The sequence below is a fragment of the Jaculus jaculus genome, chromosome 3 (genome assembly GCF_020740685.1).
Source record: "Jaculus jaculus isolate mJacJac1 chromosome 3, mJacJac1.mat.Y.cur, whole genome shotgun sequence".
NCBI lineage: Eukaryota > Metazoa > Chordata > Mammalia > Rodentia > Dipodidae > Jaculus > Jaculus jaculus.
The window spans coordinates 132,517,516-132,535,861 of record NC_059104.1 but is presented as its reverse complement, the minus strand read 5'-3'; the positions used below and the strand labels follow the sequence as shown (position 1 = coordinate 132,535,861).

The 18,346-nt window shown below is 41.9% G+C and overlaps 1 protein-coding gene across 3 annotated transcripts in view; it reads left to right on the top strand.

The window, feature by feature from the left end:
• Positions 1–2,044: 2,044 nt before the first annotated feature.
• The window catches only part of Fan1 (FANCD2 and FANCI associated nuclease 1), a 40,139-nt gene continuing 23,837 nt past the window's right edge, over positions 2,045–18,346 (top strand). For all 3 annotated transcript variants that reach the window (XM_045146149.1, XM_004658064.2, XR_006636295.1), the window contains exons 1-4: positions 2,045–3,872; positions 9,910–10,050; positions 12,644–12,845; positions 14,691–14,924. In XM_045146149.1, coding sequence (XP_045002084.1) covers positions 2,633–3,872; positions 9,910–10,050; positions 12,644–12,845; positions 14,691–14,924 — 1,817 coding nt within the window. In that variant the 5' untranslated portion in view covers positions 2,045–2,632. The remainder of the gene's footprint in view (positions 3,873–9,909; positions 10,051–12,643; positions 12,846–14,690; positions 14,925–18,346) is intronic.

Genomic DNA, 18,346 nt, shown 5'->3' with positions numbered 1-18,346 from the left:
TTTAGGCTTGCTACCTATGTAATTTATCTAAACTTGGGTAACCATGGGTATTGACTCTCTTTACTACTCATTTCTCATCTGAATTTCTTGGTCTGTGCTTTGATATTTGGCCCCTACTACTCTTCCTTAAGCCAGCACCATTTGCCCTCTTAACTGTTTTCCATGGAGAAGTTCAGGGTGGGTGCTGTGTGTATCTCTTCTAAATCTTCCTACATAAGCACCTAGCTTCTTTCTTTCATGTGTCTATGGCTCTGCTCCAGCCATTTCTCTTAAGTTAATCTCATGGGCTGTGCTGTTTTTCCACAGGACTGTGTGTTTCCTACTTTCCATGTGCTTATGGTTCTGCTCTAGCCTTCTTTCTAGATCACACTTTCCCTTAAATAAACCCCACAATTTGTGAGTTCCCCTTAAATAAACTCAATAGTTCATAATTTATCCTTCTTGAGTCCATTTTTATCAATTATTTGTTAAAAATAGGACAGGACCTAACATCAGGACTCATAAACTTGGAGGAATCTCTCCAGAATCCCCAAGTCATGCAACACACACACACACACACACACACACACACACGCACGCACGCACGCACGCAATACAGGGCTAGAGATATGGATTAGTTGGTAAAGCATGAGGACCTGATTGTGCCCCATGTAAATGCCAGGTATGGTGGAACATTATGTGCCTGTAATCCCAGCATTGCTGAACCAGAGACAGGAAGAGCTCTCTGGTCACCCATTCTAGCGTAATTGGTGATTTTAGGCCAATGAAAAATGGCCTCAAAAACAAAGTCCCTGAGGATGATGCTTAAGGTTGTCCACTGGCCTCCACACACATGTGCACAGAGACACATTTAAATATGTCAATCTTGCCAGGTGTGGTGGCTTAGGCCTTTAATCCCAGCACTCGGGAGGCAGAGATTGGAGGATCGCTGAGGGTTCAAGGCCAACCTGTGTCTACATAGTTAATTCCAGGTCAGCCTGAGCTAGAGCGAGACCCTACCCTAAAAAACAAACAGACAAACAAAAAGTTAATCTTGGGCAGAAGAGATGCTCATTGGTTAAAAGCACTTGCTTGCAAAGCCTGCTGGCTTGGGTCAGTTCCCACGTAAAGCCAGATGACAAAGTGGTGCGTGAGTTGGGGAGTTTGAAGTTCATTTGCGGTGGCCAGAGGCTCTGGCACACCCATTCTCTAAAGTCTCTCCTTCTCTTAAATAAATAAATAAAAATTTAAAATCTTGATTAAAATATGTTTATTTGTTCATGTAAAAAGAGAGAGACAGAGAGATAGAGAGAGAGAGAAAGAAAGAGGGAGAGGCAATGGGCATGCCTGGACCTCTAGTAGCTGCAGACTAATTCATATGCAATTGTCACTTTGTGCATCTGGCTTTACTTAGGTCCTGGGGAATTGAACCTGGATTGTTAGGCTTTGCAGGCAAGCGTCTTAGCCACTGAGCCATGTCTGTAGCACAAATCTTGATTTTTTAATTCTACATTCATTTATTAGCTTTGTCTTACTTTTTCAGTTGCTTTAGGAATTTAGATACACGTTCCTATTGCTATTTAGTGTTGTACCACGATATAAAACGTGAGATTCTTGCAGGAGTGCAGTTAAATTGCTGCTCTTAACCTTCTTGATATTGTTGATGTTGATACATATACCACATACATATACAAACTTATTTATGAATAAAATATAAATATGCCATATATGTTTTATTTATATGTAACTTTGTATTTCATCTACCTAGCAGCAGAGATGACCTGCAAGAAGCAGTCTGCCTCCTTCGGTTGTGAAAGGAAAGACTAACCATGGTTAGTTTTGCAGGTTCAATCAGCCTTAGCCAGTAGCCTGGGAAGGAATCATGAAGGTAGGACACAGTGGGATCGATCAACTCTAGCCTCCACTTGCCGCGCCTGTGGAATCGAGCCGCCAGGATCGGCTGGGAATGCCTGGAGCGCCGGCGCGGCGCGCGGGCGGGCGGGAGGCGTGTGTGCGCGCCGCTCGCCCGGAGGTCGCGCCGCGGGTTCTGGCCTCGTGGCCTCCCCGCGTCCCGTCCAGGTACGCTCGTCTGGGCCCTGCGCTTTCGACCAAAGCCGAGGCGGCGGCAGCCAGGTGCGATCACTGATGCCCGCGACGTGGGCGCCCGTCTGTGCCAGCGTGTGGCAGGAGCCGCCCAGGTAGCGCTTGGCTGGACCCCGTGTCACCCCGAAAAAGTTATTGATGCAAGGACTTCAGGAGAATCGCGGATAGTAAAAATTTCCTCCTTTCAGACGGGCAATTTTAGATCTTCAAAAGGTCTTGGAAATAAGCTCAGCTCCATCATTTTTGATGAGGGTCACATGGTTTGCAGAGCGGGAGACCTCGATTTTTTTCTCGAGTTCAGGGTTGCCCCTTCATTCCAGAAAATCCTTTCACTCCATAGTTTAGAGTTGTCCCTCGCCCCTGATTTTACATAATTTTTTTTAAACCTACGTGTGTTACATGTTTGTAGGAAGAAGAAATTGGCTGAACAAAACCTGAGATCAAATAGCATGCACCCTTTTTTTAAGTCAAGAGAGTAAAAGTAAACCATTGCTATCTTTCACTTGACAGTTTGCATTTTACTATTTGGGTCCCACTTTCTCTAATAGCCATGATGTCAGAAGGCAAATCACCTGACAACAAAAGACCTCGTAGAAACTTAGCTACCACCAAAACTACAACAAAAGTGTCTCATTCTATTATTTCATATTTTAACAATGCACCACCTGCTAAACTTGCCTGCCCAATTTGTAGTAAAATGGTGCCCAGATATGACTTAAACCGTCACCTTGATGAAGTGTGTGCTACCAAAGGTGATATTCAGCATGATCCTGTGCAGGTTGACTTAGTGAATCCTAGTGCACCAGCATCAGATTTGACCAATATTGCTTTAAACAATGTAATGCCTCAGAAGTCACCACCGAGGACAAGTTTAGCCCCTGACCAAAGTGGTTCAACAAAAACAGGCACAAAACAGAAGACTAGTCCCTATTTTAAAGATGCCTCGGGATGCAAAAATGAAGATGAGCTGAGAAATCATAGAGTGAAAATCATTTCTTTGGGAAGCCTATCATCTAAATTGTCCAGAAAATGCACAAAAGCAAAAAAGTCACTGGATAAGAATGAGGAATTTGCCAGCCATGGCCCACAGACTTCCATACCCACAGCTGAGAGGAGCCTGGTAGGTAACTGTTCAGAAATGGAGGACAAGGATCAAAGTTTGGAGAACAGTTCTCAAAAGGAAAATATTTTTATATGTGATTCTCTAAAGGAAGAAAATACTCCAGAACATGAGGTAAAAAACAGTAAAATAATGGAAGATGAAAACCGAAAAGCTTCCCAGGAATGTGGGAAGTCAGCCCTCGCCCTTGGGTTCTCAGATAATGCTTCTGAATCATGTTCACATGATGTAACTTTTGGGAAGAATGAAAAGTCTACTTCAGAATTCAGTCTTGTAAAACAAGAGAGTGCCAAAGTAGCCCATGGCAATACTGAAAAACATGAGGCATGTGGTTGTGAAGAAGAAATGACGGTTGACTCAGAGGTTAATATGCAGATTTTAGGTTCAGAGGTTCAACTTCACAGTCCTTCTAATGATGTTTCTACATGGAGTAACATCCAGGAGCTTCTTCTGCAAGGTGACAGTCGTCTAGATAGTGAAATCGGTTGTAGCCCTCTGGAGCAGGGATCACGTTGTGATGTTCCTGGTACAACTCAAACACTGCTGGGTCATCCTTACTACCTCAGGAGCTTTCTCATGGTGCTGCAAGCTGTGCTTGAGAATGAAGATGATAGAATGCTCTTTGATGAACAGGAGAAGGGAATTATAGCCAAGTTTTACCAGTTATCAGGTATCTGCATCCCACTTGCTTTCAATTTTTTTTGTTGTCTTGATTTGAGTGTGATGTGAGGGCCAGTAGTCTGAGGCCTACATGGAGTCACTGTGATATTGTAAGTACTCTGGGGGTGTTCCTACAGCTTTCTATAAGTTTTTATCAAGAGCAACGTGCATGTAGAGACAAGTTCTTATGCCTGGTAATGTGAAAGCAGTACTTTAAGTGGAAATAGGCATTTTAAAAGTTTATTTTGGGGCTGGAGAGATGGCTAAGTGGTTAAGGTGGTTGCCTGTGAAGCCTAAGGACCCATACTCAACTCTCTGGCTCCCATGTAGGCCAGATGAGCAAGGTCCCACATGCACACAAGTTGGCACATGTGTCTGGAGTTTGATTACAGTGGCTGGAGGTCCTAGTGTGCCAATTCTGTCTTTAAAAAAAAAAGAAAAAAAAAGGGCATTCTGTTGGGCTTGCTTCAAAAAAAGTTTGTTTTGATGGTAAGGCAACATTGTATTAAAAAAAACACCCACATGGAAGTGTATAACTTGTATTTTGAGTATGTAATCAAGTTTTGTGCTTAGGGTATTTTATCACTTTCACATTCTGTTTTCTCAAGAAGGAACAAAAAATACAGGGGAAAAAAAGAAAAAGAAAAACCAACCAATCTGAGGCATATCTTCTTCCACCCAACAAAATTTTGATTCATGGACTCTACCTTTTAAAGTCAGAGTGTGGAGGAAATGGAAACTTGAAAGCTTAATATGGTATACTTAAAAATAGTAGTCTAGGGCTGGAGAGATGGCTTAGTGATTAAGGCATTTGCCTGCAAAGCCAAAGGATCCTTGTTTGATTCTCCAGAACCCACGTAAGCCAGATGCACAGGGGGAACATGTGTCTGGAGTTCACTTGCAGTGGCTGGAGGCCCTGGTGTGCCCATTCTCTCCCTTTTTCTCAAGGTCAAATAAATAAATAAATAAAAATATTTGTGCTGGAGGAATGGCTTGGTGGTTAAGGCATGTGCCTGCAAAACCAAAGGACCCAGGTTTGATTCCCCAGGACCCATGTAAGCCAGATGCATATAGTGGTACATGGGTCTGGAGTTCATTTGTAGTGGCTGTAAGTCCTAGAGCAACCATTCTTTCTAATCTGTCTGTCTGTCTGTCTATCTATCTATCGATCTACCTACCTACCTACCTACCTACTTCTCTCTGTCTCAAATAAATAAAAATATATCAAAAAATAAAAAAAATTATGGAAGTTGTCATTAAAAATTTTTTTTAAATATTTTAAAAATATAAGTCTACCCTGGACATGGTGGTGCCTGCCTTTAATCCCAGCACTTGGAAAGCAGAGGTAGGAGGATCGCCATGAGTTTGAGGCCACCCTGAAACTATATATAGACTATATAAGTTAGCCTGGGCTAGAGTGAGGCCCTACCTTGGAAGACCAAAATAAATAAATAAACAAAAAAATAAAAATATTAGTCTATTGCTCAGATCCTTGGCAGCCAGTGGTGGCTCTTAGAGCAAAAGCCACTCTTGTGGGACTGCCACTCTTACTTTAAGGGAGCTCATTCCCTTCAAGATAAGAGCTTCTGTGGTGGCCACACTGCCTTCTAATAAAATGTGGCTAAGTCAGCACATTAAAATCAAAAGAGAAAAGTCATGACAATTATTTTTAATTATGTTTCTAGTTTTTCACATGCAAACAGTACCCTGAGCACAGTTTAATATTGGCATACTTTAGTCTCTGCTGTGCTTTTCTTACCAGAAGGCAGATACAAAGACATAGTGGTATACACTGACCCTTTTATCTATAATGGTCACAGTTCCTTGGTTGGGTGTTGACTGCATGACTACTTGAGTACTTGGTTGTGTCTGTAAAATTGAGAACTGTGAACAGTTTCCTTAAGTTCAAGCTCAACATCTTGTCTATCACTCTCTGTGGAGAATCATACAATGGCTTTTTCTGTTTTTGCTTGATTTTGTTTTTGTGGCAGTCTTCTATAGTTCAGACTAGCCTGGAACTCTCCTCCTGACTCCGTATCTGATGTAGTCAGATTACAGGTGTGTGCCTTCATGCATGGACATATATGGTATGTTTTATATGAAAATAAATTGATTTGCTTCATTTTATTTTATTTTATTGTTTTAGATAGGGTCTTGCTCTAGCTCAAGCTAACCTGGAATTCACTATGTAGTCTAAGGGTGGCCTTGAACTCATGGCAATCCTCCTACCTTTGTCTCTTGAGTGCTCATATTAAAAGGCCTGTGTCACCACGCCCAGCTAAATTTCATTTTTAATTTATTTTATTCAAGAGAGAGAGAGAGAGAATGGGCATACCAGAGCCTCTAGCCACTGCACATAAACTCCAGATGCATGCACTACCTTGTGCATATTGCTTACGTGGGTTCTGGGGAATTGAACCTGTGTCCTTTGACTTTGCAGGCAAATGCCTTAGCCACTAAGCCATCTCTCCATCCCTGATTTACTTCTTTAGAGGAAAATAAATGTTGAAAATTTAAGAAATAGAATGATGCCATTTTATAGTTAGCAGACCCTAAAAGATAACTTGGACTGGAGAGATGGCTTAGTGGTTAAGGTATTTGCCTGTGAAGCCTAAGGACCCATATTCTACTCTCTAGATCCCACACTAGCCAGATGCACAAAGGTGAGACAAGCACAAGGTCACACATGCCCACTAGGTGGCAGAAGCATCTGGAGTTTGATTGCAGTGGCTGAGGCCCTGTTGCGCCAATTCTCTCTCTCTCTCTCTCTCTCTCTCTCCCTCTCTCTCTCTCTCTCTCTCTCTCTCTCTTTCTTGCTCTCGCTCTCTTTCTCTCTCATAAAAAAAAAATATAACTCAGGTGATAGGAAACAGACCAAACAAGGTAATTAAGTGGGTTTGCATAGATCACTGAGTCAGGGAAATTACCCTACCAAAACTAGACATTTTGAGGGCAAATTTTTTTAGATTACTTTAAAAAATATTTGTATTTATTTGTTTGAAGCAGAGAGGGAGAGAAAGAGACATAAAAAATGAGCATGTCAGCGATCGCTGCTGCTTGGAGGCTGTCCACATCCCTTCGTAATGGAGAGACAGCAAGTTACAGAATTTCCTTAACAGCTGTTCTTACTCTTCCCAAAGCAGGAAGGCGATGGTACCGTACTCACCTGGAGTTGGTAGTGTAGCAGGTAGCCTTGGTTAATGTTTACCTACACTAAGTAAACAATGAAAATAAGTTTGACCTTTTAAAGTATTTAGCAGTAGCCATTTACGTGTAGAAAAGGAACAGCTACTCTACATAGGATTGCTTGTAGACAAACCTTACCAGTTGTAGTATGCATATAAAAGTATTTAGCTGCATTTAATTAAAAGTACCTAATCGGTACCTAAGTGATCATGCAAAAGTCGACATTTAATCATGTCAGTTATTACTTATGTAGTCTAATATGATGGGCTTTTAAGTTGTGCTGGGCCAGTGTGTCATTTTTTTAGCCAGCGTGACGGATAGTAGTGCATAGTTCTCATTCCTTCTGCATAGAAAAGAACTTAACCCTCAGCGTCTTCTACATTAAGCTTTCAGCCATATATAATAATGAATTTAATAATGTGCAATTTTATCTTTGCATCATAGTTGTGATCATTTTCTATTTGCAATGCCATTTGTAGTCAGAAAGTACGTGCTTTAAGTCCTCCATTCTAGATCCAAAACTTGGGGAACTTTATCGCTCAGTCAGTTGATTGTGATGGCCTTGTGTTCTTTTACATTGGACAATGAGGAGATTTCCTTTGTCTAAACAAGGCCTGTTGTATGGGTGTAGGGCTTCTGGGGCGGGGGAGGGGAACCTTAATCACACGTACTGATACACAGGAGGTCAAAGCCATAAGAATCAAGGTTCCTAGAAATAAAATCAGTGAAAAGGCATATTTTCTTAAAATATTTATCTTTAAAATGTGTGTTTCCCACTAAAGTATAACAGCAATTCCTAACCTGTTTCTTAGTTATTGCATCATAGGAAAGTACTATCACGTTGATGTCTAGTTTGTGACATCACTGGTCTTTATAGTTTAGAATAGATCGAAAGGAGAATCTCCAGTATCATCATGTGCAAATGCCTCCATTCTCTTTGTGTTTTTGGTGCATATCTGCTAAGAAATAAATTTTTTAAAATTCACTAACAAATGTTACCAATTTTCACAAGGTAATCATCATTTGGGTGCTGCTAAACTTTTACCTAGTATGTCAGGCTTATTAATTGGTGTAAGAGAATGCATTCAGTCAAGTATCTATTAAAACCTAGAAATATAAGTAATACAATGTAGTAGTTTAATGAAGATTGTTTACATAACTGCTATACCAGAAAGCCATGGTGGAAACCCATCTGCATCCACAGGAACATACTTTGTTCTTCTGGCTGTAAATAAGTTGGATCAAACTGTCTTATTCACAGTTCCAGCTAGGGGAAGGAACTAGTATTGAAAGGCATAATGGCCAATTCTGTCTATAACTGATGTTTAGGAAAAAGCACTTTTCACTGTTTTAAATGGTCAAACACTGATTTGTGAGAGACAATATTAACCTAAGCAGTCACTTTACAAGTCATGTTGAGACTTGGGTTGAGGTGTTATATTCTGAGCACATGTTATATTCATGAAAAACAAAAATATGGGCGAGCCTTATGAAAGAACCAGTATTTTAACTGTATAGTGTTGGGGACTTCAAAGTAGCAACAAAGGATGCTGAATATGTGTTACTTTTACTTTGGTCAATATTTTTATGATACAATTTCTTAAAATTTTGTATTTTCAGTCTTGGAATTAGGAATATCTGTATGGATATATACATAATTACAAGTGTAATCCTGAAATATTCAATAACTAAATTTGTTTTCTGGAAAACATCTAGTTTATTATATCCAATTTACATATTACATTAATCTGGAAAATGTCCTAAAAACAGTGTTTAAGCTATTTTAGCTTCTTTCCCTCTCCCTCAGGACATAAAAAAAGTGATCTTATATTAACCATATATAACCTCCTGTGAATTTTGCCTTATTAAACATTGTGCCTTATTTTATTAAATTGTTATATTGGAATCCAATTCTGTATTTTGAAAGTAGCATTTTATTTCTAAGCAAGCATTTTTTTTTTTTAAAAAGTCTAAAATCTTTACAATGCCTGTAATTGTTATATCATTGTTTATCTGTTGAATTTATATAATATACAAATCTATAAATTAAAAAAAAAAGAATGAGCATGTCAGGACCTTTGCCACTGCAAAGAGAACTTCAGGTGCCTGCATCACTTTCTGCATCTAGCTTTATGTGGGTACTGGGGAGTTGAACCCTAGCTGGCAGGCTTTGCAAGGCATTATCTTTAACAGCTGAACCATCTTCTCAGCCCTCAGATTATTATTATTATTCTTTTTTAACCAAAAATAGAATAATGCATAGTAAACTAAAATCAGAAAACAGAATAACTTGAATAGGTAGAGCTTCTCTGAGGGAGTAGAAATGTTGCCTTAAAAACAGGGGAACTTGGGCTGGAAAGATGGCTTAGCGATTTAGGTGTTTGCCTGCAGATTCTAACTCATGCTTGAATCCCCATCTAAGCCAGAGGCAGTGATGCAAGCACTCCATGTCACACATACACACAAGGGGGCACACACGTTTGGAGTTTATTTGCAGCGGCCGAAGCCTCTGGCATGTCCAGTCTCAATCACTACCTCTTTCTTGCTCTCAAAAGTGAGGGTGGGGGGGAGAGAACTTGATTTTAGAAGTTTTAATATGACCACTATTAAATGCCAAGTGGGAATTTTTACTGGGACAATATCATCATACATAAGGTAAAATATGTATATTGTGGGGTTTGACCCATCCTCTCTTCTCATGGGCAGAAACTCTTAATACTATCTCTTCTTTCTTTCTCTTAAGCTAGTAAAGTCTCTCTAAACTTTATCTAACAATATATATTCATGTTCACAAGTAAATGGTGTCTGTATGTTTTTGAGGGAAAGCACATTTTTCACCATTTTTCTTAACTTTGTTTCAGCTAGTGGTCAGAAGTTGTATGTAAGGCTCTTTCAACGTAAATTTAACTGGATTAAGTCGAGTAAATTGGAATATGAAGAAATTGCCCAAGACTTAACGCCTGTGATTGAAGAATTAAAGCAATCAGGTTTTCTGCAGACAGGTATGATTAATAGAAGGAATTGTAAATCAAAGTGTGACCTGAAGTTTGTTTTCTTTGGAAAGATATAATGTTAGTTTGGCGCCATCTCCTGCTAATGTCTGGTAAATAATCATTGCTTTAACATAATTTTTTTTTTCTGATAACTTCATACATGTATGTAATGTATTTTGAACATATTTACTCCCCATTACTTTCTCTTATCCCACTTCTGCGCCTGCTGAATTCCTTCTTCCAAGCTAATCCTCCCACTTTAAACAATATTTTTATTTATTTATTTGAGAGAGAGATAAAGAGAGAGTATGGGCATGTCAGGATCTCTTGTTGCTGCAAACTCCACATGTATGTATCATGTTGTACATCTGCCTTTGTATGGGTACTGGGGAATTAAACCCAGGCTGTCAAGCTTTGCAAGGAAGGCCCTTTAACTGATGTTAATTGGATAATATCATCATACGTCATATGTCATATTCCCAGCCTCTCTTCCCACTTTAAAAAAAAAAAATCAAACGAGCTGGGCGTGGTGGAACATGCCTTTAATCTTAGGACTTGGGAGGCAGAGGTAGGAGAATTGTCATGAGTTCAAGGCTACCCTGAGACTACAGAGTGAATTCCAGGTCAGCCTGGACTAGTGCAAGACCCTACTTCACACAGCCACACACACACACAAACACAAATCTAGTGGTTTATTTTGGGAGGGGGGGAAGTGAGGTAGGATCTCACTCTAACCCAGGCTGACCTGGAACTCATTCTGTAGCCCCAGGCTGGTCTCCAACTCAAAGAATCGTGCTACCTTAATCTCCTCAGTGCTGGGATTAAAGATGTGAGCCACCATACCCATCTTATAAATGAAATTTTTACTCATAGGGCAATAGATTATTTGTATAATGCTAAAGACACTGTTTTTTTGGGGGGGGGGCTAAGACCACTAGGTTGATGTGCTATTAATTTTCTGACCTGCAAATTTAGGGACTATAACATTACTAGAGATAAATTGTACCACAGATGCAAAACATTCCTTTTCTATTCTTGCTTTCCAACAAGAACTTAGCTTGCCTTACTCAGATGCCTCACCCCTATAAAGCATAAAGCTGGCTTGTTTGAAATTAGTGTTCCTCTAAAAAGACCCATTGCCACATGTTTACACGTACTAGAATTGTTTCATTAGTCCAAAGCTCTTTGAACACTAAAAGAGAATCTGTCTTCTCTAGGGGTACTCTGGGTTGTCTTCTCAGTAGTTTTCTCAAGGACCTCTCTGCATAATGGGGTGTGGAGATAGGCATAGGGAGAATACAGTTTGTGTACCTTTAACTGATGTTAATAAGATAATATCATCATGCAAGTGAAATAAGCAGGTCTGGCCAGATGGCTTCTTTGAGGCAGGGCTTGTAGTGAGGGCAGTAGGTGGAGATGAAATTGAGGTGACTCTGAGAGTGAAGCTGGATAGGGTAGAGATGGGGGTGAGTGGGTGAAAGCATGGAGAGTCAGTAAAGCAGCTTGGGTATGAGTGACTAGGCTGGGTATGCCCTCTACAAAGCAGTGTTTTCCACATGTTAGTGCCCTTATGGTCACTTGAAGCTGGATTTCTAGTCTCTACCCAACTTGGAAGTTCTGACGTACATACTGTTCATTAACATGCTTGACAGGCCTATGGTTGCTGTGGGGGACTTACCTTTAACTTTACCCAGCAATACCAGAACCCTGATGGCTCACTGGTGCACAAGCCCATGCCTTGCCCATGATGCACACTTCATGGCTGTTTCTTGGACTGCATCTTCCAGGCTGTCCCTCATGCTCCTGCTGCAGCCACACGGCTCTCCACTGTGGTCGTTATGCTGAGCACTCTTGTTTCAGAGCCTTGGGCTTCATGTTCTGCCAGCCACCCCCCCGACCATGTACACATAAGTCAGTTTCTACCCCATGTCCTCATCTGCCGACCTACTTGACAGGCCTGTTGGAGTCACCCAACTTTGTTTTATCTACAACCTGGCATGTAGAATAATTTACTCTGCTGGGAGGGTAGCTTGTGAAGGATCTGGTCCACTGCAGTATGCTCAGTGTCATAGAATATGACCAGACATGCACTGAACACCCAGGAAATACTTGCTGCCTGGAGAAAGAAGACATTGGCCTGAACTGAAAACCCTGATGACAGAGATAGCTGAGTCTCATTCATCCAATGACTGGGGCCTGGTATGGTATCTAGGGAGCATAGTAGTAGGGTGTTGGAGGAGTGAGGCTATGAAAAGGCTGCTAGCCTGAGTGCATGGGCAAGGAGAGGGCTAAGGGGAGGAGAGAACTAATGTTCACCTTACCCTTATCTGGTTTGGACAAGTCCTGTAGAGGGTTTATGATAAGAAAGACATCCTTATGTCCCTGTAATATTTTTCTGTAGCCTAATTTCCATAGTCTTTAATGGAAAGAGTTTGGGAAACACTTGGCAAACTAGTTTTTGTTTTGACAAGCTAATTATAACTTCTATAAGATTTAACTTTATTTACATCTAGCTAAGTTTTCTTCCTCCCCAAGTAAATAAAGTTACATAATAGTAAAAATTTTCAATCTGTTTTAAACTTTTCTTTGGTAACCATTTCAGAATCTGAGTTGGAAGAACTCTCTGATGTACTTGAGCTCCTTTCTGCCCCAGAACTGAAAGCCCTGGCCAAGACTTTCCACCTGGTGAACCCCAGTGGGCAGAAGCAGCAGCTGGTCGATGCCTTTCTCAAACTGGCTAAGCAGCGCTCAGTGTTCACTTGGGGTCAGAGTCAGCCTGGAATCAGATCAGTGATTTTAAAGAGGTTTGTTGGCTGTTGTATCAGTGAAAATATTTACAATGTTGATAACACCCAATGCTTTATAGATCATGCATGTTTTCGAATTGCTACTGCTCATTCAGTTGACTGCGATTGAAAAGGCTGGAAAGCCTTGATTATACTGGCTAGAGTTCTTTCTTGGCTGCTTTCCCAAAATTCTTCCTGAAAGACCAGACTGATTTCTAGAACCAAGAAAAATCCATAGGCAGTAAAGCACATTCTACTATTTTATCATCTAAGAGAATAGTTGTAGTTGGTGTTCTTTGAGATTTAGGGTAAGCTATTCAGTTACATTTTTATTCTAGTAAACATTATGTATCACATCTGTTTTGATTTACAAATAAGAGACATTTCTTTTGTCTTTAGGAAGCCCTGGACCAATTTAAAATATTTCATTTATTTATTTATTTGAGACAGAGAGAAAGAGGCAGATGGGGGTGGGAAGAGAATGGGCACACCAGGGCCTCCATCCTCTGCAAATGAACTCCAGACACATGTGCCACCTTGTGCATCTGGCTTATGTGGGTTCTGGAGAATTGAACCTGGGTCCTTTGACTTTGCATGCAAATACCTTAACTGCTAAGCCATCTCTCCAACTCTTTTTGGGGGGTTTTCAAAGTAGGATTTTCTTGCTCTAGCCCAGGCTGACTTGGAATTCACTCTGTAGTCTCAGCATGGCCTCAAACTCATCACAGTCCTCCTACCTCTGCCTCATGAGTGCTGGGATTAAAGGCATGCACCACCATGGCCGGCTCTCTAGCACTTAAAAAAAATATTTTTATTTATTTATTTATTTGAGAGAGAGAGGGAAGGAGAGAGTAATGGACACACCAAGGCCTCCAGCTACTGCAAACGAACTCCAGATGCATGTGTCCCCTTGGTATCTGGCTTATATGGGTCTTGGGGAATTGAACCAGGGTCCTTAGGCTTTGCAGGCAGACACCTTAACCACTAAGCCATTTCCCCAGCCCCCTATTTGTATTTTTAAATGAATGTTAACCTTATATGTAGCATCTTATAGATAAACATTAAATTAGCAATTTTCTCTCAGTATAAGCACTTAGCATATGAACAGATATAGTAAAACAAATAAGATGACCACTTCTTAAATTTAACTTTGACAGCTTGTAGGTAGAAGCAAAGGATGCTGTGGAACATCCTGAAATGCCCTGGACAGCAACAAGAAATTATCCAGCCTAGCTCCAACAGTTCTGAGGCTGAGGAACCCTGTCTCACATGGAGTTAATGCAGACAGAGCTTCAAACTCACCCTGCAGACATCTATACCTGAGCGGAATTTACTCTGAGATGGCCTTGGAAGGGAAATGTTTCTGGAGTATTATATAAACTGGAGAGCAGCACCAAACTTTGGTGGCATTTGTACTATTTTCTTTCCCAAAAGATGTGACCTTACCAAGAGCTGTTGCTAATCCCATGTTCACCTAGACTGACCTGAAATTCACTCTGTATGCCCAGGCTGGCCTCAAACTCATGAGCAAACCTCCTACCTCAGCCTCCCAAGAGCTGGGGTTAAAGGCATAATGCCACCCTGTCTGGTTCCTTGCTATTTTAAATGTTCATGAACTTACATAGTCTGAGGCTAGGGAGGAAAACACTTTTACTAAGCAAAACCAGGTGAGAAATCTTGTTTTTCCTTGCCTTTGAGTGGAGTTCCAGAGACTTTAGGTAACACTGCATTTTCACACCATTGCTAGTGCTAAATTTGCTGTGAGTTAGAAGAATTAATGCCATTTATCCTTATCTTAGCAGAGAATCACTTGTAAAATCTCTTTCAAATGTAGGAAGGCAATTTCTGTCTGTACTCTTTTAGAGCTAAAGACCTGGCTGGACAGTCTGTGCGAGTCTGTAAAGCCCCCAGGGCTGTGTTCTCCCGGATCCTGCTGCTGTTCTCCTTGACTGATTCCGTGGAAGATGAAGAATCTGCTTGTGGGGGTCAAGGTCAGCTTTCTACTGTGTTGTTGGTCAACCTGGGCCGAATGGAATTTCCTAGTTACACCATTAATCGGAAAACCCCAATCTTCCAAGACAGAGAAGATCTTATCAGGTAGGAGCATGCTAGTTTACTCTAATATCTGTATGTATTATAATAAGAAATTTTATTGCTTTTTCTTTTCTTTTTTTTTTTGTTATTTTAAAGTAGAGTTTTACTCTAGTCCTATTACTTTTTGCTTGCCAACCAAAGTAGAAGCATTATCTGTAGCCATTTTTTGAAGTTTTAGGTTTTTATTATCTTTTACTTGTCTGAATTTCTGTATCTATAGAGATAATATAGAAATGTGAGTAGATTAAGATACCAAAACTTGCTGGGTGTTGTGGCACACACCTTTAATCCCAGCACTTGGGAGGCAGCGGTAGGAGGATTGCCATGAGTTCAAGGCCACCCTGAGACTACATAGTAAATTACAGGTCAGCCTGAGCTAGAGTAAGTCTCTGTCAGGAACTGCCAGGTACAGGCTGGAGCCTTCAGTAGACAGGCCTGAGCTGCCAGGCATTGCTAAGGACCACCCCCCACCACCACTACAGGAGGCCACTCCTTCTCCAAGCCTGGCACACCTGAATGTAGGCTTTGCCCAGTGACCTCTGGCCAGTTGCCTAGGAAACTCCTTTTATGGTATAGTATCAGCCAGCAACCTTTACACAGACCATCCCCCTGTACCATATTGCTTCCCTTTACCATTGCCTATGTGCTGGAATGTAAGTCTCCATATGCTAATTAGGCATCAGCAAGCATCCTTGTACATCCAATCCCCTTAGGACCCTCAACTACTTATAAACCCATTTCTCTATTGATTAAATTGAGCTGTTCACAGAGACTGTCTCCCGAAAGCGATCCATTCATGTGCTCACCACCAAGGTTGCTTGTGCACCTTCAGGGGAACCACAGCTGGCCCAGAGGACCCAGGGGCCCACAAGACCCTTGAAAAATAAAACAAATAAACAAAAGATGCCATACCAATAAGTTTAGAGTTAAGGCAGTTTTCACTGGTTTATGTTCCCGAGTAGCTTTGGCAGGGAGTACTTTTGTCATGAAGACATTTTAACAAACATTTCTGTGAACATGTTGGCAGGAACAAGGCAGAAGAAAATGTTTTCGTAGTGATAAAGCTGATAATGGTTTGGGATGTGGGAGGGCTGGCAACGCCAGGGGAAGAGTGTGAGGTGCCACTAGCCATTCAGTTGAAGCGGCCTTGTGTGTCATTGGATATGATTTTGAGCCAGGTCCAGCCTGGAGAGACTTTGGGAGCACGTGGATGGTGCTAGAAGCTGTGGAGCTGCATGAGGTCCTTGAGGGAGAAGATTTTAGGTGGCAGCTGTTGAGATATATGTGGAGAGGCAGCCAGGGAAACAGTGCAGGTTGGAGTGGTGTGGCCTGGAAGTCTGAGAAAAAGTGTCTCTAGTGGGGCCCTTGGGAAGATGGCGAGGCTAGGATGCACAGAACTGGCAGGAGGGCTGGATGGGGAAGCTGAGTGCTGCATACGTCTACCTCCTCAGGAGGAGTGCCATGGGAAGGCTTCCAGGTGATATGTTGCTAAGAAAATGGGGGGAAGGGACGTTGTCCTGTAGGGCAGGCAGGCCAGTCTCCAGGAGGTCTTGAGGTTAGCCCCACCCCAGTATTTTCTTAGTAGCATTTAAGGCCCTGGCGTGGACTAAGAAGAGGTGGCCAGTGTGCACACTAGGACTGGGTGGCCCTGGTGGACAAGGGGTGATAAGAGCTGGACTACTGGGCTATATCCAGTTGAATGTTTGGGCCACAAGGATAGGTAGGTGGTACTGTGGTCAGCATGTCATGGTGCTCAGTGGGCAGCTGGGGTATTGGTGAGCTGGTGGAATCGTTGCTGGTGGTAAATTTGCTGGAAGGCTTGTGGTGGCAGTCAGTGGAAGAAATGCTTGAAATTAAGGTTTTGAGAGCAATATAGTTCACTGGAGATAGATAACTGAGTGGCCATGAGCACATAGGTAGGTGAAGAGAGGTGGCAAAAGGGGGTTTTGGGTAATGAGATCCAGAGCCAAGATTTTCTTCTTCATCCTCACTGTTAGTGAAGTCACTGAGTCCTTGTCTTAAGAAACGCAGATAAACCAGGGCAGTGAGATGGCTGTTTCAGAAGATGATCCTGGCCAGAGATAGCCAAGGGGCAGGAGGAGTTTCATTCAGCAGTAGACAGCAGGGGACAAGGTAGAAGCACGTGGGGGGAAGAGCCACGGGATAGGAAAGAGGCTGCTGTGTGAGATCAGCACTTCCAGATGGCATTGGAAATAGGCTTGGGAAGCAGGAGCTGTGGCACTGCCCACATGAGCTCAGATGGTGACAAGGACTAGCCTAGTGGCAATGAAAGGAGATGGGCTAAGGTGTGAGGCTTGGTTCTGGTGGGACTTGCATCAGCTGGCTGTGAGGGGGATACTCTGGCCTGGTGATGGGTGTGAGTGGGGGATGTGTGCTATCAGCCAATCCTAGCCTCCAGTCAGCTTTTCTACCTGCCCTCCCTCCCTTCCTTCTTTCCATGTGTAGAGTTGTGTGGTGTGTTATGTGATGTACATGTGGCATATACACATGTGTGTGCAGATGCATATATGTGCATGCCAAAATCAGAGGACAGTGTTGGGGGTCCTCCTGTAAGCTTTTTGGAGATGGAGTCTGTCATTCAACTCAGAGCTACCCCTCCCTCAGTGATTCTTCAAATCTCCAACGCCTGCAGACTTGGGTTACAAATGTGTGTGGTCTCACACAGTATTTAAGCTGGGTGCTGAGAAATCTAACTCTGGCAGTTTCAGGTTCCCATGCTTGTGTGGCAAGCCCTCTTACCTGCTGAGCCATCTTCCCAACCCTCTTTTTTTTGAAAGAGAGAGGGTCTCATGTAGGCTGGACTCAAACTCACTGTGTAGCTGAGGATGACCTTGAATTTCTGATGCTCCTGCTTCCATCTCCCAAGTGCTAGTTTACGGGATTGTTGCTATGTGCCACCACTGTGTGCAGTACAGGGATTGAGCCCAGGGCTTTGCACATGGCAGGCAAGCACTCTACTTAGCTGAACTCCGTCCATATTCATGTTTTTCTGTTTTGTCCTTAGAATTGTCTAGTAGAATGCAATAAAATAGATATAAGAATTTGTGAGTAGACTGTTACATTTGGAGGCAATTTCTTTTCCTCTTAGTGGATAGTCTTTAACTTACTGACAGTGCTTGCCTTTCATTTAGATTTGAGGCCAAAATACAATGAACATGTGCTCAAAATATTACAGAATCTGTTGGTCATATGTATTTCATTTTGGTGTCTAAAGGAGCAATGAAAAGTCATCTTTCTTCAGCAAAATGGTCTATAAAATTTTAGCATTTCCATCTCCCAAGAAGTGTCTCCAGTGTTATTTTGGAAACATCGCATATAATTCTTTAGCTAGGGACTGCTCCTTTTTTTTTTTCTAGGTAGGGTCTTGCTCTAGCCCAGGATAACCTGGAACTCACTATGTAGTC